Below are 22310 nucleotides of genomic sequence, written 5' to 3'. Positions count from 1 at the left end.
AGGTCTCTAATCAGAAGTACCTGACCCCGTGGTATAATTCTCAAACACGTACCCTAAAGCAGATGACTCGTAATCTGGAGAGGAAATGGCGTGTCACAAATTTAGAGGATCATCATTTAGCCTGGAGAAATAGTTTGTTGCTTTATAAGAAAGCCCTCCGCGAAGCCAGAACAGCTTACTACTCATCACTGATTGAAGAAAATAAGAACAACCCCAGGTTTCTCTTCAGCACTGTAGCCAGGCTGACAAAAAGTCAGAGCTCTGTTGAGCCAACCATCCCTTTAACGTTAACTAGTGATGACTTCATGAACTTCTTCACAAATAAAATTTTTATCATTAGAGAAAAAATTACCAATAATCATCCCACAGATGTAATATTATCTACAGCTACTCTTAGTTCCATTGATGTTAAGTTAGACTCTTTTTTTCCAATCGATCTTTCTGAGTTAACTTCAATAATTACTTCCTCCAAACCATCAACGTGTCTTTTAGACCCCATTCCTACAAAACTGCTCAAAGAAGTCCTGCCATTGATTAATTCTTCGATCTTATATATGATCAACCTATCTCTAATAATCGGCTATGTACCACAGGCCTTCAAGGTGGCTGCAGTTAAACCTTTACTCAAAAAGCCATCTCTAGACCCAGCAGTCTTAGCTAATTATAGGCCAATCTCCAACCTTCCTTTCATATCAAAAATCCTTGAAAGAGTAGTTGTCAAACAGCTAACAGATCATCTGCAGAGGAATGGTTTATTTGAAGAGTTTCAGTCAGGTTTCAGAGTTCATCACAGCACAGAAACAGCTTTATTGAAGGTTACAAATGATCTTCTTATGGCCTCTGACAGTGGACTCATCTCTGTGCTTGTCCTTCTTGACCTTAGTGCAGCATTCGATACTGTTGACCATAATATTCTATTAGAGCGATTAGAACATGCTGTAGGTATTACAGGTATTGCACTGCAGTGGTTTGTATCATATCTATCTAATAGACTCCAATTTGTGCATGTAAATGGAGAGTCCTCTTCACACACTGAGGTTAATTATGGAGTTCCACAGGGTTCGGTGCTAGGACCAATTCTGTTTACATTATACATGCTTCCCCTAGGCAGCATCATTAGAAGACATAGCATACATTTTCACTGCTATGCAGATGACACCCAGCTCTATCTGTCCATGAAGCCAGATAACACACACCAATTAGTTAAACTGCAGGAATGTCTTAAAGACATAAAGACTTGGATGGCCACTAACTTTCTGCTTCTTAACTCAGATAAAACTGAGGTCATTGTACTCGGCGCTGAAAAGCTTAGAAATATGGTATCTAACCAGATTCTTACTCTGGATGGCATTACCTTGGCCTCCAGTAACACTGTGAGGAACCTTGGAGTCATTTTTGACCAGGATATGTCCTTCAACGCACATATTAAACAAATATGTAAGACTGCGTTCTTCCATTTGCGCAACATCTCTAAAATTAGAAATATCCTGTCTCAGAGTGACGCTGAAAAACTAGTTCATGCATTTATTACTTCCAGGCTGGACTACTGCAATTCATTATTATCAGGATGTCCAAAAAACTCACTGAAAAGCCTTCAGTTAATCCAAAATGCTGCAGCAAGAGTACTGACAGGGACTAGAAAGAGAGAGCATATTTCTCCTGTTTTGGCTTCCCTTCATTGGCTTCCTGTTAAATCCAGAATTGAATTCAAAATCCTGCTCCTCACATACAAGGTCTTAAATAATCAGGCCCCATCTTATCTTAATGACCTTGTAGTACCATATCACCCTATTAGAGCACTTCGCTCCCGCTCTGCAGGCCTACTTGTTGTTCCTAGAGTATTTAAAGTAGAATGGGAGGGAGAGCCTTCAGTTTTCAGGCCCCTCTTCTGTGGAACCAGCTTCCAGTTTGGATTCAGGAGACAGACACTATCTCTACTTTTAAGATTAGGCTTAAAACCTTCCTTTTTGCTAAAGCATATAGTTAGGGCTGGACCAGGTGACCCTGAATCCTCCCTTAGTTATGCTGCAATAGATGTAGGCTGCCGGGGGATTCCCATGATGCATTGAGTTTTTCCTTTCCAGTCACCTTTCTCACTCACTATGTATTAACAGACCTCTCTGTATTGAATCGTATCTGTTATTAATCTCTGTCTCTCTTCCACAGCATGTCTTTATCCTGTCTTCCTTCTCTCACCCCAACCGGTCGCAGCAGATGGCCGCCCCTCCCTGAGCCTGGTTCTGCCGGAGGTTTCTTCCTGTTAAAAGGGAGTTTTTCCTTCCCACTGTCGCCAAAGTGCTTGCTCATAGGGGGTCATATGATTGTTGGGCTTTTCTCTGTATCTATGAAGCGCCTTGAGGCGACATTTGTTGTGATTTGGCGCTATATAAATAAAATTGAATTGAAAAATTGAATATTACACGTCTGTTCAGTTTGGATGGTTTTTTTGGTGTCTTTGTTTCCCTCCTTTCACAAAGCTCTCTGTCTCTCTCAGTTACCTGTGCTTTGAGAGCTCCAGCTCCAGATCGAGCTCCTCCAAGAAGCACAAAGTCATCAAGCTGGTGGACATCACTGACATACAAAAGGTAATGACTCAGTAATACGCATAAGGAATGTCTCGAGGCCAGCAGTCTCTCTAAAACTGGATAATTACTTACTTTAAATATTAATAATGAAACTAATGTAATTCTATTCTGGTGTGTATTTAAAGCAGATATTTCTGGTTTTCTCCTCCACAGTACAAAGTGTTGTCAGTCCTACCAGGAAGTGGGATGGGCATTTCAATAGCCACTCCTTCCACTCAGAAGGTACAGACTTTGTATATTTATTATTTTGTTTGGAGTCGTGATTTCATTTGCTTCAGCTGAAGCTCAGTCCAACATCTTAATAATTATCTGCTATAGATGTTGTGTTTTTGTCCTTTCAGTTAGTTTCAGACAAGTCAACAGTAGGGATGGGCCATGATGGCACCGGTTCTGACATAAACGGTAGTAACCAGACCGAAAAGCAGCGCACATTTTGCTGCTTTATTTTCGGTGCTTTTTTTTCCTGAGCTGTGATACACTTTAGATTCTAGCCAATCATTTTACGTTTCCGAGGATAGTAGGCGGGTCCAGGTACGTACGTTCTTTTAGAGCAGAGCTACAGATTAAAAATACCCAAGGCGAAGCGGTCAAAGTCTGGCTGTACTTAAGATGCAAACTCAGCAGCCTGCAACAAGTGCTTTAAGGTGATACTGTGAAACTGTGAAAAAAGGGGGTAACACCTCGAATCTGATGAAACGGCGACCTGGCGACGCATAGCGTTTTTTTAAAAGCTGAGAAATGGCAGCCGTTCTTCTCTGCGTGAGTTGCTTAATGTTGTTCGTGTGTAATTTACGTTGAGTAGGCTAACCACGTTATTACATTAATGCATGTAAGGTGAACTAGCAAACACCATCATAGCTACATGCGGCTGTCTTCTTGTTTGATGGCAGATACTCCCTTCACCCTGGCCAAAAAGGCTAAAATGACCAAAGAAAAAGTGGAAAACAGCTGAACATGAGAGGTTTTTGGACCAATTTTGTGTTTTTTCCATTGTTTAAGCACCGTTTAAGCACCGGCACCGTTTCAAAAGTACCGGTTTGGTACTGGTATTGGATAAAACCTAAACGATACCCATCCCTAGTCAGCAGTAATTCTCCAGTATTGCATGTGACAAATCGAAATTCACAAATGTGAGCTGCTGTGGGTTTCTGTGGGCGTTTCATTAAGATTTGATTTACGAGCTGATTAGTTGGCCATCAAGGATGTTACCGGGTAGCTAGGTAACAGAGATGTAGCATCAATAATTTTTCCTACTGAGGAAGTAGAGAAAGAGGTTGGTGAGATTATTGGGAACAGTCATGTCTATAACTTCTGTTCCTTTCAGTCGATTCACTCGGTACAGCACACGTAGTATTACATGTCACTGCTCCACAGTACCAAGTGAACCGACTGAAAGGGAAGAGCAAAGACTGTAGCTACTGTACAGTGTTTACCACCACATGAACATAGGTATACGCCGATCAGGCATAACATTATCAACACTTATTATCTCTGCATTGTGGCGCCTGTTAGTGGATGCTAATTATTAGTGAGGAAGTGTCCTCAAAGTTGATGTTAAAAAAAATGGGTCACATTGTGATGGCTAGATGACTGGGTCGGAACATTTCCAGAGCTGCAGTTCTTGTGGGCTGTTCCAAAGAAGGAATGGTGGTGAACCAGCAACGACGTCACGGATGCACGTGAGGAGTGAAGGCTGGCCTGCGTTGTCCGATCCAACAGACGAGCTTATGTAACTCAAACTGCACAAAACGTTCTGGTTCTGATAGAAAGGGCTCAGAATACAGAACATTGTAGTTTGTTGCAAATTGGGCTGCGTAGCTGCAGACCAGCCAGGTGTCCATGCTAGCATGCCAGCATGCCAGCGCTACCACTGGCATCAGAACAAGACCACGGAGCAATGGAAGAAGGTGACCTGGTCTGATGAATGTTACATCACATGGATGACCTGGCACCAGGATGCACAATGGGGCAAAGGCAAGCCTACAGAAGCAGTGTGATGTTTTGGGCAATGAAATGCCAGGAAACCAGCATATCCAGGACATCCAACAGTCTAAAGCATTGTTGCAGACCATGTATGCTGTTATGGAAACGGTGCTCCCTGATGGCTGTGGTCTCTTTTAGCGGGCTAATGCTCCCTGCAGCAAAGCAAAAACGGTTCAGGAATGGTTTGAGGAGCACAAGAACATGTTTAACACTCCGATTTCCTCAGATCTCAATCCCGGCAAGCATGTGCGGGATATGCTGGACGCGCTGGAGGCCCCACCTCACAACATACAGGACTTCAGGGGTCTAGTGGAGTCCGTGCCTCGTTGAGTCAGGGTTGTTTTGTCAGCAAAAGGTTTTATTAACACAATATTATTCAGCTGGTCATAATGTTATCTCTAATCAGTTTGTATTTAGATAATCTGAAAGTTGGACTTTGGCGCCCCCAAGTGGAAACTCACTGTAATTTATGTGCAACTGTTCATTTATTTATGGTGTAAAATTTCCCTTTATTGGTTGGAATGACAGCGGTTATTACTGTTGTTATTATCAGCTTCTGTTTGAGACTCTTGTTGCTGTCAGTACATGATGTGTGAATTTTTTCCAGATAAATTGCTACACTCATTTCCTTTTAAGCCAACTTCCCCCTGATTGGTTGGTTGCTGAACATGTGGGTGGGGCTTCTGTGCTTACAGAGTGTAGGGCGGGGTCTCTCGATGATATCATATAGAGCCAAGAGTAGAAAGAAACCCTCCTAAACAGAATGTGTACAGAAGTTTGAACCCTGCGTTTTGCTCGCAGGGATTACTTGCACATATGCCGGCCCAGGGCTGGGGCCACGCCAATAAGCTAAACTCAATTTTCTTCTATTAATTTTATTACTTTATAAACATATCGGTGCTTTGCCCTTGGGAAAATTAACTGCCCACCACTGCACTTGCACTAACCTCAGTGTTTAAAACCATGCCTGTGCCATGCCATCATCATAACTTAATAATCCCACTTTAATGTTAATAATCTTTTATAATAACTCTATTATCAGGGAAAAATATACTCTGATACCATCACAGGGCTTTCAACAGTGTGACTGCTGCGTACTGCTGAGAATGATGCTTTCCTCCATGTTCCAGCTTTACTGAAGAGGTTTTTTATTCCAGTTTAGTTATGTTTTTGTTGTTTTTTGCCTCGTGCTGCTTTAACTTGGCAGCAGATTCTATTTTATTTATTTCTTTTTACAACAGTAGAAGCACACTAACAGCCAAGGATCTCTGTCTCCTCCAGCCATTGGTGTTTGGTGCCATGATCCACAGGGACGAGGCTTTCGAGGCCATCTTCACCCAGTACATGAAGATCGTGACCAGCAAACCGCCGGCCAGCGCCGAGCTCTAAAGAGCCTTCCGCTCTCCTCCGCCGGGGCTGAAGTCTGATGCAGAGAACCTCCCGAGTCTCAGCCGAACTGGATGACACTCTCTAACGCCGCACTCTTCGACCGTGTGTGAGCTGCCTCCTCCTCTTCCTCATCATCATAGTCGATGATCTCGGCCCAGTTGGTGGCTTTTTCTGCTTAGGCCACGTTAGAGGGAATATGTGGGTGTAGCTGGTGTTTAGTCACATGACGCTTTTCCTGTGGGCGATTATGGACTAAATTCGCTAAGAGAGGATGATCAGTGTGGTTTTATCAATCATCAGGAGGCTGGTGAGGGGGGGCTGGCCTCCTCTCCCACCTGCTGACCACTTGACTTAGCTGGCTTCCTGTTTCTGTGTGTGTGTGTCTGTGTGTGTGTGTCTTAAGGTCTTAATTTGCATCTTAAGCGACTCTGATGTTCTCTACTGTGGTAGGAAGACTTCATACAGCTCTCATCATCCTGGATGTATTTAAAAAACAAACAGTTCAAACTGCCACATGTGTAAAAACGAGCTTTTCCAAATCAGTGCAAAAACAAATATTCAGACAGGCTGAGCGGTGCTTCGTCTCATCCATGGCTGTATTTTAATTTAATTTTTTTTTAAATAAAGTGTATTATTAGCTGTGATGACAGCTGACACGGAGCCTTCCTCTTAGTTTACACCGCCGTTGGCTTGGTCTCTCTTGTCCTTTTAGCCGAACCAACGAAGCAAAAACGTCCACTGCTGCGTTCGGCATCCGTGTTTGTGAAACAGTGCAGTGACGTTTTCATCTTATATGCCTTTATTTTGAAAAATGTCTTTTGGTCTTAGTAACAGATCTTTTTTTCTTTCTTTTTTTTCTCGATGAGAGCACAACACCGCCTGCTGCTTAAACTCTCGACACATGGAGACCATTTATTTGTCCCATCTCTGCTGTTCTCCCTGCACTTTATTAAAAACTGGAAATGCTGACGTGTGTGTGTGTGTGTGTGTGGCAACGCACGGATGTTATATGTTGGTCAGTGTTAGAAACCACTGCAGTCTCATTATTACAGCCTTCCTCTCCTCTCCTCGAGGCCATGTTCAGCTGGTCTCTCAGCAGAAAGAACAGTCTGAGCACTTTGTATTAACAGCAGATTGATGTCTGCACGCTGCACCAGACAACCATCAAACTGGCTGTAAAAGCAGGAGTAGAAGAAACTCTAACTGGCACATTTCTCCACACAAAGGCCGTAAAGGCCTTTCAGCTCACTGTATCCTAAACCGTCTAAAGTCTCCTTCTGATTGGGTGACTCTACTTGTATAAGTGCTCAGCTCTTTGAGTTCAGGCAGTATAGACATGCCTGTTTCTCGTCTTTCTGCAAACGCCACAGTGAGTGCTCTTCCATGTTCCTCTTCATCTAAATGTGAGCTGATGTTTGTTTTTTGTATAGTGTGTACACGGATAAAGGTCTTGCTTTATTTCCAGACGCTGTTCCCGGGAGCGAAGCGGGTCTTTGCCCCCCTGCGTTTATATGTAGAAGTGTATAATGCCAAACTACATCAGACACTTTAAGGTGTTTTGTGAGGCGGGGATAAAGGGCTGGAGGTCAGTTTCTCTTTAGCTCTTTGAGATGACGGAGTAGGTGCTCCACACTAGCTAAAATCTTACAAAAACACTGTTGAAAGGGAGACCTTGACATTTTTCCCGATATGTCACCGATCCTCAAGAAAAACCAGACTGCCCTTCAGGAACTGCCGTCAAGACTTGAAATGTCAAGGCTTCTCTTAAAGTCGATACGAGTCGTCTCGTCATCGTCGTTGTTTAGAGTCAGGCGGACTGGAGATGAAGTTGCCAGAGGTGCGATGGACCAGTTCGAACAGCTGCGTTTGATGATTATGTTAGTTAAAGCTAATGAAGGATGGATATTTTTCTTTGACATACATTTTTTTTTGTATGATTATTGTTTTTTCGAGCCTGTTGCTAACAGGCTGCCTTTCCCAGACATGGATTTCTATTTTTATTGAGGAATAAATTCGATCCATGACCGGGGTGGGGAATACCTGTCGGATCTCTGAGCAGGTGGAATCAGTAGTTAATGCTGTCTCACTGTGTGACTGGCTGGCTTGTTGTAGTCTTAAAGCTGTTACCTGAAGCCTTTTTTCTAATCTGTTAACTGTGGCAGGCAGCTCTCAGCGGGGGCTGCGAGACCCCGACGGGGCTGCACTCAGATAAAGCACAGAATGTATCACGTTCTAAATGTCTAACATTATTTTCTTTTGCCAAATATTTGATTTTGCAATCTGCAATATTCTGCCTACGCTCATGTTTACAGAAGGTTGTACAAAATGTTTTTCTTTTTATTTCTCCTTTTTTAAACAACCCCAGTTTGAATTCCTTTACCTCGGGAGTTATGAAAACTGGACCGCTCTTGTTCTGGAATTGATGTTTCATCAGCTCGGCACCACTCTCATGACTATCTCTGCTCAGCAACAGGATCAAACTCCAACCTTAGCAACACAAGCAGCTTTTTAACCCTCTTACAGCATGGAAGAGTCCATATCCAGCATTGCAGTGATTGGTTTTTAGTGTAGTGGAAGCTGCCAGATTCCCGGGGCTTCATACAGAGCAGAGATGGTCATTGAGGACTGAAATGGCAACATCTGTGTTTTTGACAGCTGGTCTGCTCTCTGTGACACTATGACGCTTCTCAGCAGGCTTCATTATTTCCCCATTTAGTGAATTAAAATGTGGCAAAAAGCAATCAGTGAGTGGGTCATAGAAATTTGAAGGAATTACTTTCCTGATTCAAATCCTTTAAAAAGTTATTCAAAGCTAAATTCACTGACACCTTTGGCACCAAACGAGCACCGATGCCCAGTTCAGAACCTGTTCCCGGGGTCACAGGAGGGCTTGAGCCTATCCCAGCTTTGGTGACGAACTGTCACATACCCATAACACCTTAATCTGTTCATTCAGCTGGTCCATAAAGTGAATAAGATACACAGACGCTGAGGATGGAGGTCAGAAACGACAGTGTTGCCTTCTTGAGGTCCTCTTCGTTCACGCTGGTGTCACTGTTGTATTAGCTATGTAGTTCCTCTAAGTGTGTAAATGTTGAAGGTTTTCCCATCTGCCTGATCCACGCTGTGTAGCTGTACTAGGGCTGCTCAGCGGCCTCGATCTGATGAATTAAAAAATAAATTAAATGCCACAATTTAAAAAAAAAACAAAACAAAAAACACACACATTGTAAGGATTAAGTTGTACTTTGTGGACTGAGCCAAAACCCATGATATTGATTGGTTAAGTGCAAATTAAAGCCCAAATGCGAAACACTGCAATCATTACAATGAGTTAGTAATTTGTCATCTGTGACGTGGCGGGCTATAATGGCTTCCTTTTTCCTCTTTTTCTTTTGTTTTCCCACAGGCATTTGTATACAAATGATTGAATTGTACAGTGAAAAAAAACACTGAATTTTTAAAAAGACGTGTAAAGATAATGTGATGTACTTTTTTTTTTTTTTAATTTAAGTAAAAGAATTTAAGGTATTTTTAAGCCTTCTGTCATCTTTTCATCTGCAGTACCTCTCTACAGCCACACGGGGTCACTGTTGGACTTTGTGTCAACACTTAAAGCCTGAGAGAAGTGGGTTGTTTTTGTCTTTTTTCCTCATTCAGCCTCCCCACAGGGGGGTCAGAGGTCAGGCTAAGCTGCCTGGTGCATCTTGCTCAAGGATGTTTCTGTACTTTAGGAATACGAAAGTAGAGAGTTTAACATGCTACACATGCCTGACCAATTTCACTCTATTTTTATGGTGATTGGATGACCAAGGGATCTATAAAGAGGTGGAGGATGACTTGCGGGCACTTTATCTTGCTCTTGTGACACCAGCAACAATAAATCTAAGATCATCTCCTTATGCAAGCAAGTTTTCCCCTCTCTCATTTAGCCAAACTCAATGAATCATGGTTTGGGCCACAGTTTAGTGTCTCATGGGTAGATATGAGCAAACATAACACCACAACACACTTTTGTTCACTAGCAGCAGAACTAAAATAGCCTTGAGGACCGACATATTCACCCATCATGCCTCCTTAATGACAACACCCTATATAAAAATGTTTCCTCCATACATCTATCAGTGTCGCCTTACAGAGTTCCACATTCACTGCAGTTTGGCATAAATGGCACCTTTTTTCCCCCAGGTAGAGAATGACAAGTTGTTTTTGTGCCACAGTAGAAATGAACTCCATATAGTGGATTCAAGCTGTGAAAATGAAAAACCTGTCTGTGAGTCCTGATTGGAAGGTGGCATTTGTATTTCTGTGCATGGAGAAGGTATGACTGCACAAAACCAGAGAAACATTCTCCTCTAGCTACAGTATACTTATTTTGGGTGTAACAGTTTCAGCTGAAGGAATAAAGGTTTCAAAAGGGAGCTGACAGTAGAATACTTTCCTTTTAGAGATTGCTACGCAGAAGTGCTTTGCGCCTGCATTTATCTGAGTCGCCAGCAGAGGGCGACTCCTGCGGACAACCGGACTGCAACTTAAGAAAACGCCAGCAATCCGGTCGTTAAGTCTGACGTCACTAGCCGTGTCTGGGCCTAAACTCCGCTGCAGGTCCATATATCAAACGATCACTATGGCATTACTGAGAGTTGAAAAACGGTCTAAAGTCTTTCATCTTTAATAAAATGATCAGCGTTCTGCTCTACCAGGTGTAACAATTGAGTTTAACATCCAGGCATCCATGAAAACGGAATTTATGACATTTAACAGAGTTAGAAGTTAGCAGGACGTTAGCTCGCTAGCTTCTATCTAAATACAACATAGCATGTCCTGACTGCGGGGTTTTGGAAACAAATTCAAACGTACAGCTCTGTTATCACTTCCAACATAAATGAAGACAGAAAACTAAACAGCAGTGACGTTTGTAGGGTTACTGAAGTTTGGCTAGCTGGTATTTAATGATGTGCTACGTGATCGCTAGCGACACAGCTATGTTAGCATAATATAAACAAGCTAACTTTTTTTCCACTTGATAAAAGTTAACGTGAGTGTTCTCTGTGGTCAGGAACAAATGTAATCGCATTGCAGGATGCTGTAAACGGACCAAACTTCAGCCAGGAGAACAACTGAGATAATCCATCTATAATATGAGGTTAGTTACATCTAAGGTTTTAAAAACTGAGCTTAAATAAATGATTAGCGGTAATAAAAGCAGAGAGAGGTCAACAGTGATCACTGACTGTTTTAGGAGTTATTTGAGATTAAATAGAAGAAAATACTAAATATTAAACATGTTAACAACACAAAAGCCATATTAAACGCAGGATACTTTAGGCCCGGAAGTAGGATTTGTCACGTCATCACTTCAACGTCAACGATCGGATAAGAAAAACACTGCAAAAGCACACAAAACGCAACGGAAATAGGAAAAAAACTGATTTCCAAAAGCACAAGGGAAGTGTTTCTGGGGAGACAATAACCCGACGGACCAGTTGCAGGAACCAAAATATGCTACAAACTCCGCTGGGAGACACTTAAAAGAAGTGCAGGATCTATCGGTTTTGTGAGGAAAGAAACAATGAGAGGTAAGTGTATTAGCTTAACTATTAGCCTAAAAATCCGTCATCATGATAAAACACACCCACCATGTTTTGGGTTCCTGCAACTGGTCCGTCAGGTTATTGTCTCCCCAGAAACACTTCCCTTGTGCTTTTGGAAATCTGTTTTTTCCTATTTCCGTTGTGTTTTGTGTGCTTTTGCAGCATTTTGCTTATTGCTGGTGTTTTCTTAAGTTGCAGTCCGTTTGGCCTCAAAGGGGCCAACATAAGATTAGCTAAAAACTCAATGTATGTCGGCATGGTGTCGAGTAGGTCCTTAAAAAAACTGAAAAAGGAGTGTCAGACCTAAAGAGAAACACAATCTACAGCAGGTGGACATCATCTTAAAGTTATATCTCTAGGAAATGCGGAAACAAACATTTTAAAGGAAGGGAAACGAGTAAGCCAAATTACTCAGAAACTGGACACTGGAAAATCAGTGGCTAAAGGTCCACATTTGAAGATTGTAGTTCACATAGGTGCCAATATGTATGGAGGAACTCAGAAGAGATACAAGTGTCTACAGCCATCTGTAAGACACAGTGGTTCTGATTGGAACCACTTTTTGGCATGAGAATGATCCCAAACTCACTGCCAATGCAGTGTACCTGGATAGAAAACACACAGTGAAACACTATCAGTCATGGACTGGCCTCCCCAGAGCCCAGACCTCAACATAATTGAAGCTACATGAACGAAACAAAAGGCAGAAACATCCAAAGAAGAGCTTTGAATGTCCTTCAAGAAGCCCGGAGAACTAAGCTCATTAGAACTGAACATCATTTTCACTTTGTATACTTTATTTCCATGTGTGTTATTTTCCTAGCGAGACTTTTGCACAGTTCTGTACATCAGCTAGTTTTCATTTCAGTCCACACCTGACAGCTAAGTGAAAGCTCTGCAACAGAAATCAAGTTATTATTAATCCTCAAAGAAACGAAAATCAATTTTTGCTCACGTACAAGAAAAGCAACATTTCATCCTTAACAGATTTCCTGCCGAGGACTTGTCAAAGCTCAAACACACACTGATCCTGAACCCAAAGCAATTTTTTATTTATTTTTTTAATCGGCTTTCAAAACAGCACCTTATTCAATGATCTTTCACTTTCTCCTTTGCTCGCATACTATTTCAAGACGGTGCCAGAGAAGCAGTGTCATGAACTTAACACAGTTTAAAGGCTGTTTGAAGCGACACTCCGTAAATGACACCTCCGAGTCATTCAGGGGCTTCTGTCTACCCCGCTGCTTTGCTTGATGGATTTAGTGTATTTTTGGTCTTCCCAAAAGAGACATCATCAAACGTGACACCATTTGCCATTTGTGCACAAATGACAGAAGTGTCTGACAGCTTGGTGCAGGACACTAACCATGTCCTTTATCCTTTTAGCTGTGACACAAATATTCAAGTGCAAGTGCAAACTACTCTCAACCTTGCCAGCTTGTGCATGTTTAAAGTTGCACCACGTTTTGTGGTTTGACCAGAAACTTTGTTAACATTTACTCTCCAGGGTGAAACAAGCTTTAAAAAGTAAGCAAGGAGTTAGCCTGCAAAATAAAATTCTTAGATGACTACAAATGCTCACAAATCAAAGTTAAGTCAACCTGAGAGTGCTGCGTGATTGCACACCAGTAGTATCTGTTGAAAATCAGAGTTAATGGAAACAATATGGTGCAGGGAATTTGCCAAAAAAATAATAGTTGGAGGTATTACACAGTGTTCCCTTATCATAATTTAGAGTTGAGTCTTATGTAGTTATATTGTAAGCTTAAGACCCTATAATCAAACAACCACCTATGAGGAAGCACTTGGCAAAAGTGAGAAGGAAAAACTCCGTTTGAATAGGAAGAAACATCCAGTAGAACCATGTGGAAGTCACTGCTTTTAAATATCCTAGGAACAAAAGTAAACCAGCAGTCTGAGAGGCTCTATTGCATAGGTGTCAAACTCTGGCCCGCGGGCCAAAATTACTATTAGAGCTGGCCTTCTGGTATTATCCAGCTAATATATATATTGTTTAGTATTAAGCTTTGCTTGTTCCATATTCAGTTTTTCAGCAAAACGTGTTCGAGTCCATAAGAAAAGATTCATTCTTATATCTGGAGGAATAAATATATTTCAATAAATATTAATGTTAGCCCGCGACTTTGTTCCAGTTTTGAATTTTGGCCCACCGTGTATTTGAGTTTGACACCCCTGCTCTATTGGGCTGATAGGGTACCATGAGGTCTTTAAGATGAGATGAGGTCTGATAATTTAAGACCTTATGTCTGTGGAGAAGGACCTTAAATGTGATAATTAATGTGGATAATTGGACACTACTTGGGTCACTGTTAAATCAATATAGGAACATTAATTGAACCAAAAAAGAAAGAATAAATGAATAAATGGTTTGTGGCTGTTTATGTTGCTAAACTTTACTGTCCTCACTTTACCCTGTGATTTTCATGAGCATTGTGGGACGCTGTGAGTGGACTGTATGATGCTTTGTGAATTTATAATCATTATAAGTTCAACTCCTGTTATAGTCCCCGGTATCAGGGGATCCACTGCAGACATAGCTGGATGTAACTACCCACAGTAACAGAAACCTCTCTGCATTTCAAAGCCCCACTAGAAGAAAAGAAGGTACTTTCACCTCACTTATGTGGAATTATATAGCATTATATAGCTTTTTAGCATGATACTGTTTAAACATTATACTTTTAAGCAGGGCCCTGTGTGACCTTAGGGGTAAGAATAGTTGAAGTAACATCACAGGAAAAAGATGCATAGACGAGATACTAAGAAATAGCACAGACGTTGCAGTAGATAACAGGGGGGCAAAAGGGCAGCATTAAGAACAGTCTAACACATTGGATAAGTATAGACTGGAAAAGCAGAACTAAGGAGGAGAGCGTAAACTCCCGCCGCTTACAGAGTGCACACTCATGACACTTAACATGACCCGCACACACATATATTACAGATAGAGACAAGTTGTTTTGATCGAAACTGTGTTGTATAGGCGAACGTGATAACAGAATAACTGGAAAGGTGGGAGGTGAATAAGAAACTTTGGAATAATATAAATGTAACAATTCGAAGGACTGCCCTTCAAATCTGCAAGAGGCTTTATGCTGAGCTGATTCCCTCCTGCGCAGGGGTTGAAATAAAGAAGTGGATTGAATTGAAGAAGTCTGTCTCGAGTCGTTCGTTTTGGTTTTTCACCAGGTCAGAAAAAAAGGATCGGGAGCGGCATCGGCAGGCCGACACTTATTTACACGGAGTCACCTTAGCGGGTAGCTCCGTATGTTTTCTTCTGCTGTTTTAACATTTTTAAACACTCCATGCTCTTTCTGATCCAGCCCTAATGGGATTTGGCTCCTCCTGGGATCTAACTAGGAATCTTACATTTGTTAGGAAAATGCATGAACCACTACACAATGTAGGCATGTTTTGAAACTCTACTATTAACCTTTTGTCTTTTGGAGCCACACGTTAACATATTTACACAAACACGCCGAGCTAATGCTAATAACCAAGCTAATATTGCTAAAGCTAGCAAGATTGTTTCGCTAGATCCATCCATACACTGCAAAGGTAAGTCCATACAGGAAGTGATTTGCTCATCACGTTTCTTGCTGATGGTTGGTAATTAACCACCCTGTCATGTGTCAATCAACAGCATCCTTTACCCTCGTTGGTAGTCTCTCATCTCAAATTTGAGAAAGGTTTAACTCAGGAGCTGATCCTTGCTAGGTAACAGATTTATAAAATACTAGATATTCACTCACAACAATCACAAACTTCTTTAATGGTCTGTATCACACATCAAACCATATCATTGTCAGATATTTACACTAAAGGCTCCACAAGGCACCAATGAGACAAGCTAGTGGGCGTGTATGAGGCCTCCGTTCCCACTTTGGTGCCCAGTGAAAGTAAGGGACCAGTAAACATAATTCCACTCTGCATCAGACAAAAAAAAGTGTTTACAGACATCTATCAAATTTCCTGCTTTTGTTTGACTTGCATGTGGCTACGCTATATATGAGGCTTAAATGGAATTTCACTCACTGATGTTTTGAGGTATAAACCAATATAAGCAAGCTACTGTTTTAGGACCCAGGTTTGGGACTGACTGTAGCTCAGGAGGTAAAGCGGGTCGCCTACCAGTCAGACGGGTTGGTGGTTCGCTCTCTGGATTCTCCTTTATAGTTGAGTAACCTCAGGTAAGATACTAAACCCCATGTTTCCTGTGTCTAATACAGATTAAGAGAATCTCCTCTTTTCTAATCAGCCTGTATAGTAAACCCACACTGGTGTTTTTATTCATGTCCAGACCTCTTCTCTGGGACTGTGGTGCTGTTAGAGTTGTAGTTCTGCTTTTTAGGGCAGGATGAACTTAAACTTTTGTATTTTCTCTAAAAAAAAAAAAAAAGTTAACAATGTGGAGTTTGGTGACTTCACTTAATTCCCAGCTTAGCTGCACTGAACCCGAACAGAGCTCTAATCAGCCATAAGACTGAAAACATCTGTGTGCTGTAGCTGTGCTTCTGAGTGTGAAACATGGTGAGGTTAGGGAGATACAGACGTTTCTTTAGCTCAAAAGAAGAAGTGTTAATTATGAGTAATTTCCACTTGAGAAATTGCAGGAATTAAAGCATCAGTTTAAAGTGAGAAAAACACTGGGTTTAATGTTCTGACGGCACATATATACATTTAAGTTTTTGCAGTGTTCCAGCGTGCATTTAGTGGACAGTCACCAGCAGGGGTAGGTTGAGGTGACCTCTCTGTCGCTGTGTGTGGTAACTTGTGTGTGCTGGAGTGGAGAGGACAGGCATTTGGCCGCCTGGCCATCAGTCATTAGTTAAATGTTGAAATGATACTTCCCCTAAAGGATAGCAGCCCATTCTGGCTATAACTCTCCCCTCTAGCAGCTGTCAGCACCCGGCATAATGACTCCCACACACACGCATGCACACAAAGTACACACACTTACCATGATGCATCTGGTTGCCTTACCAAAGGGCTCATCATGGATGTTAGTGGAAATTATTGGAAAACACACACACAACTGAGAATCTCATCTACTACAACTAAATGATTTCCATGGAAGGAGAAACAAAACAAAACAAAAGTATACTTTGCTTTGGTCTGTTGAATGCACCGCACAAATATGCAGCAATCCAAGTTGCCCACTTCCTCCTCTTAGCGTACTGTTCAGGCTCGGAACAGCAACACGTGCTCGCTCCTTTGTCTTTATGGATGATAGGTCTATTTATGCAGATCCAGTGTCAGCTTTACCCTCCCAGTGAACCTTTTGCTTATTACATGATGAAGACTACAAAGCCGTCAAGAGGCGCACCCATGCTGAGAGGAAGCAGCTATTTCTGTCTGCAGGGCCGCGTTGTCTGCTAATTCCCAAAGCATGTCACACACTGTTTTACAGCACCCAGATGAGCTTTTTCAAAACTGGAGGGGGCCTTTCACAGATTGCGAGAGACAGATCCTATGAAACCATTGGACTAGCTTTAGCGTAAGGGTTTCAACTTTCATTTTAAAAATATTGAGGTCTAGGGGTGAGTAAATGAGAAATGATTTGGCATTAAAACTTAAAACACCAAAAAATATAATTGTATATATTTTGGGAGAATATTAAAGTTACAGAGTGTAACACTCTCACCATTAGATATCAGTAGACTTCTTACCCCTCACAATTCAAGTGTATCATCCTAGATTTGGTGGCTACTGTAGAACAAACAACTGTTCATCTGTAGTCTGGCCACTGTTTACCTCAGCTGCCAATATGTGTCCATTTCTGTTTATGCTGGAGGAGGCTGTAAAACTTTGTGAAAGGATTGTGACACGAGTTGATGAGTCACTAAAGCTCACTTCTGAGCAATACTGAGTTGGGCTTTTGAGTATATCCTGATGTTTTCTGTCAGTAGGTGGGGCTGTTAGCCTCTGTTAGCTGCTTTTAGTTGCTGTTAGCTAGCAGAGGGACCCTTACTGGATACAAATGCCCTGATCGGGAGTCAAACCCCGACCTGAAGTTTAGCAGTAGAAACCAGAGAAAGAAGAGGAGGAAGAAGAACCATCATGAAAGGACAGGCCCCTGGACAGTATAGAGGAAGTGGCTGGTCCTGTCAGTGGCTGGACAAAGCTAGACTGAAAGACAGCACAGAGGCACTAATCATGACAGCACAGGAACAGGCTCTGAGCACAAGATCCATAGAGACTGGGGTCTATCACACCAGGCAAGACCCCAGGTGCAGGCTGTGAAAAGAAGCCCCTGAGACAATCCAGCTCATAACAGCAGGGTGGAAGATGCTAGCAGGTAGGGCATACATAGAACGCCATAACCAAGTAGCCAGCATAGTATACTGAAACATCTCTGCTGAGTATGGCCTGGAAGTCCCGAAGGTCAAAATGGAGACAAAATGGGTGGTGGAGAATGACCAAGCTAAGATCCTGTGACTTCCTGATACTGACGGACAAAATAGTGTCTAACCAACCGGACATGGCAATGGTGAACAAGCGTGAATACTCAGACTATGCTCTTCGAGCGCAAAATTGATATCATTAATCGAGAACGATTGATAACTCGCGGCTCTCCAACGGGAGATTGAGAGACCAGTGACGGACTTTTAGATCGACTGTAAAATTGACATGTTGTTCGCACTAAAGGAAACCACATCATTTCATGCGGCTACCATATCGGCGCCAGCTGTGTTCTCAAGGCTGGAGCTGGACAACAAAACTTTCTCCCTGATAACAGACTATGTTTAGACTCTTCGTTCCCATCCTACGCACCCCCATCCTGGATTCCAAACGCCTTCGAACGCTTATCTCCAAGGCCGAGGTCAGACGACGGGTCTGGGCCCAGCACTGGATTAACAGCTGCAGTGCAGGATGGCGTTGTCTACATCGGCTCACCTCTCACCCCCTTACCCAACCCCGTTGCTTGTCATGAGTTTCATGATATTGTGATGTGGAGATGTATGTGCTCCCACAAGGAGCCCAGTATGAGTAGAGGTTCCAAATTACTACCTGTCTCCGACCTGTCTTCCCATGTGATGTCTGTGCTATGTACGTATGGTCAGGGGGTCCAATTTCAAATAAAAGGCTTGATTGATTGATTGATTGATTGACGCCCAAGCTAGCTGAGCGGCTCCAGTGAATTCCAGGATCAACATCTGAGATCTCCGTCCAGAAGAGCGCAGTCCTAGGAACAGCAAAGGTACTGCGCCGGACCCTCAAGTTCCCAGGTCTCTGGTAGAGGACCCGAGCTTGAAGGATAAATATATATAATGGAGTAGGAGTAATCTTGAAGAAAGAATAGGTGATTAGTGTTATGGAGATGAAGAGCATGTCTGATAATATCATGGGTTAAAGCTGGATATCGAAGGGGAGATGTTGAATGTTGTCAGTGTGTATGCCCCGTGGGTTGGATGTCATTATAGGAGAAAGAAGAGTTCTGGAGTAAGTTGGATTAAGTGGTAGGAAGTGCTCACTTGTCATTTTGGTCAAGGGAACAGAGGTGATGAGGAGATGTTGGGTACGTATGGTGTTAAACAGACAAATGAATAAGAACAGATGGTCGTGGATTTTGGTGAAAGGGTGAAAATGGCTGTGGTGAACACATATTTCAGGATGGAGGAAGATGGAGTGATGTTTAAGAGTGGAGATATGCAAAGTGCATATGAAAGAAATAGGAAACTGCAGGGAATGTAGTTGGGCAGAATCGATTGGTAGTATGTAGGATGACTGTGAAAGTCATGTAAACAGGCAATGTTATGTCTCCAGTGATTTGTGGACTACTGTTCTAACTTTTGGCATTTTTTTCTAGGGCGCTCTTGGTCATTTTTGGAACCAGATGTGACTACATCAATAAAAGGAGGAGTTATTCTGAGTTGTTCTGGTATTCCAGCTTCTAAAAACATTTTTGTTTGGTTGTTTGTTTGTTTTCTGTCAGGCAAGTTGAATTTTAATTTCTCAATTTCTCCAGAAACTGCATAAATATGCATTAGTAGTTTGTTCTTTTTGACCTCCCTCTCTCTTCTGTAACACTTCTTATACAGTCCCTAATATTAGAAACACTAACATTAGCCTGCGAAGATTAACCATGAGCGTAGAATACATATGACGAAACATTCCCAAAATGTGTAAAAATATCTTATATTCGACAGCAGAACATGCAATTAAATATTAAAAAATGCGCTATAAATTAGGTGGAACCATAATAAACGAGAGGCACTTGAGCTGCTTCATGCCCCACCATATCGCTGTGATATATTGAACATAAGTAGTTATGTTAATGAGGTCATTATTTAAGCTAATTCACATTCATTAGCAAATAATTCTATGTCAGCACAGTTGTCGTCCCATAATGGCTGTAATTAATGGGGGCTCTGCATCTTAACTTATTAAGGAGTTTTCAAAAAATAATTTTGTCCTCATTAATATCTAAATTTATCCAGCGAGGTGTCTCAAAGTCGAATCAGATAATTGACTCAGCTGAACACACAGAGCACGGATTAGGTTTTATCATGTAGTGTTGTTTCTGCAGTATTTGCAAGTACACAGAGAAAAACGTGCATATACTACATGAAGGAATGTGGAGCCACCTTCACTGGAAAATCATCACTTTATTGGGATTTAGATGTCTGCAATCTCGCTGCAGTTATTTTAGATTATGTATTAGTCTGATTTATTTTTCTTTTTTTGGTGTACCCATTTTGAATAAGCTGATTTCATATCCCTCCAGCCTTCCTGTCTCCGAGCTCGTTGCCTGCAGCGCTGGGATGCTTAAAGTCACTCAGGGGTCGGCAGACTTATTCGCATTCATGCGCTGCTCCGTTTGTTGGGAACGGGTGAGTTTTGACGTACAGGGGTGCCAGCTTGGTTCACGGAAACATTTGACATGCCGGTGCCAATTAGGTCCAAAACCTTCCCTCAGGACACACACATACACACACGCACACAGAATCCCACATAAACACTCGTGACCTTCCCCGAGGCCTCCAGCTGCTTGCTGTATAATGAAGACTGTGAAAGTAGAGGAGGGAAAGTCGGTGCTATGCTGCTACCGTTGCTGCTGTTACCTGAAGCCCTGCAGTGGTGCGCAGCATTTGATCTAACAGTAATGTAACTGTAGGCTGTAAAATGCATTTTTAACATATCTTGGATCAAACGAGCGTAGCCTGTGCTGATGTCTCAAATAATATGCTGCTAATATTTGAAAAAATAAAAAAGTTATGCTCTGGTTTGTTTGCACTTTTAGATTCTTGCAGTGACCTGTCTCTGAATTTGCTTTTATTTGCTCTGCTTGACTGTTCTGTTAAACTGCATTTGGCTTGGATAAATCCGGTTCTGCTGACGGATAATATTCATCTTTTTTCCTCCGTAGAAACATCACAATTGCACACACAAATGGTTTTCTTACTTGGTAAAGTTTTTCATTCATCTAGGCAAACTTTTTCCTTCTGTTATAGGTCAAAGCGTTTATTCAAAAGACATGAAACACAAGCTCAGTAGCTTCAATACATTCTGAAGTTTTGCAGCTTCAAATTGATTCTGAATTGACCAGTGGCTCAAGGAGACTAATGTGATTCTCACAATAGTAAAGCAGCAAGTACAGGTAAACACATAAACACACTCACGAATGCCTCAGAGAAGATGTTCCAAATGCTTTATAAAGGCTACGTCTACACTAATCCAGATAAACTGGAATACGGCCTTTTTGTCTAAAAACGCTCCGCGTACACAATATCGTTTTCAGTCGTTTTCATCCACACTCAAAATGCTACGTTCCTGTACTGTGCATGCGTAAAACATAAGAAAATTGACCTGTGTCATTTCCGTCTGCCGTTTATTTACTTTTCCGGCTCTTTGAAAACAAAGTGTTGAGGAAAAGTGCCGAATTTTATCTGGAGCATGTACAAACTGATATTAATCTTTAATAGGGCTGTCAAAATTGAGAGCAAACAAAAGAACTGCCGTACAATATCATCTGCCATCTTAGTTGAATTGGTCATATGACTAAAATGCGCCATCGTTTTCAAATGCCTCCGTTTTCGCAGTTGACTGGAGAACGTTTTCAAAAAGAGCGTTTTCAAAAAGCTCAGTATTCCTTGACCAAAAACACCGTCTCAGTGTGGACAGAAGGACAAAACAGAGACAAAGATGCGTTTTCAAACTAAAACATAATAGTGTGGACATGGCCAAAGTCAGGTCCTCTGGTGACATCTAGTTGTGTGCTGCTGTTTGTTTTTACTTTTATAGAAAACTAAAAATTAGGGGCACGGTGGTTAGCACTGTTGCTGCACAGCAAGAAGGTCCTGAGTTCAATTCCAACATCAGGCCGGGGTCTTTCTGTGTGGAGTTTGCATGTTCTCCCCGTGTTTGCGTGGGTTTCCTCCGGGTACTCCGGCTTCCTCCCACCGTCCAAAGACATGCAGCTTGTGGGGATAGATTAATTGGATAATCCAAATTGTCACTAGGTGTGAATGTGCGAGTGAATGTGAGTGCGAATGGTTGTCTGTCCCTGTGTGTTAGCCCTGCGACAGACTGGCGACCTGTCCAGGGTGTACCCCGCCTCTCGCTCTATGACAGCTGGGATAGGCTCCAGCGCCCCCCGCGACCCTGAAAAGGATAAGCGGAAGCGAATGGATGGATGGATGGACTAAAACTTAGGAAACTAGAATTACTAGAATCTTACTTGTAAACCTTCACTTGAATCCATGTCTGCCCAGACTTTAACATTCAGTTTAGATTT

General features: G+C 42.0%; 1 protein-coding gene and 1 long non-coding RNA gene across 10 annotated transcripts in view; one reads left to right on the top strand and one right to left on the bottom strand.

Moving 5' to 3' along the window:
• Positions 1 to 6574, top strand: part of gramd4a (GRAM domain containing 4a) — a 68820-nt gene extending 62246 nt beyond the window's left edge. For all 9 annotated transcript variants that reach the window (XM_085137741.1, XM_085137742.1, XM_085137739.1 and 6 more), the window contains 3 exons: positions 2495 to 2585; positions 2739 to 2807; positions 5850 to 6574. In XM_085137741.1, the coding sequence (XP_084993867.1) occupies positions 2495 to 2585; positions 2739 to 2807; positions 5850 to 5957 (268 nt within the window). In that variant the 3' untranslated portion in view covers positions 5958 to 6574. The remainder of the gene's footprint in view (positions 1 to 2494; positions 2586 to 2738; positions 2808 to 5849) is intronic.
• A 1319-nt stretch (positions 6575 to 7893) lies between these two features.
• On the bottom strand, positions 7894 to 21822 carry LOC146499724 (uncharacterized). Its single transcript, XR_014870163.1, has 2 exons — positions 8786 to 21822; positions 7894 to 8749 (listed from the first exon to the last, which is right to left on the bottom strand). It is a non-coding gene; the product is annotated as an uncharacterized LOC146499724 (long non-coding RNA).
• Positions 21823 to 22310: the final 488 nt, after the last annotated feature.

This window comes from Neolamprologus multifasciatus, chromosome 17 (assembly GCF_963576455.1).
Source record: "Neolamprologus multifasciatus chromosome 17, fNeoMul1.2, whole genome shotgun sequence".
NCBI lineage: Eukaryota > Metazoa > Chordata > Actinopteri > Cichliformes > Cichlidae > Neolamprologus > Neolamprologus multifasciatus.
Note: the sequence above shows the minus strand (reverse complement) of the source record. Positions and strands in the feature narration are given on the sequence as shown.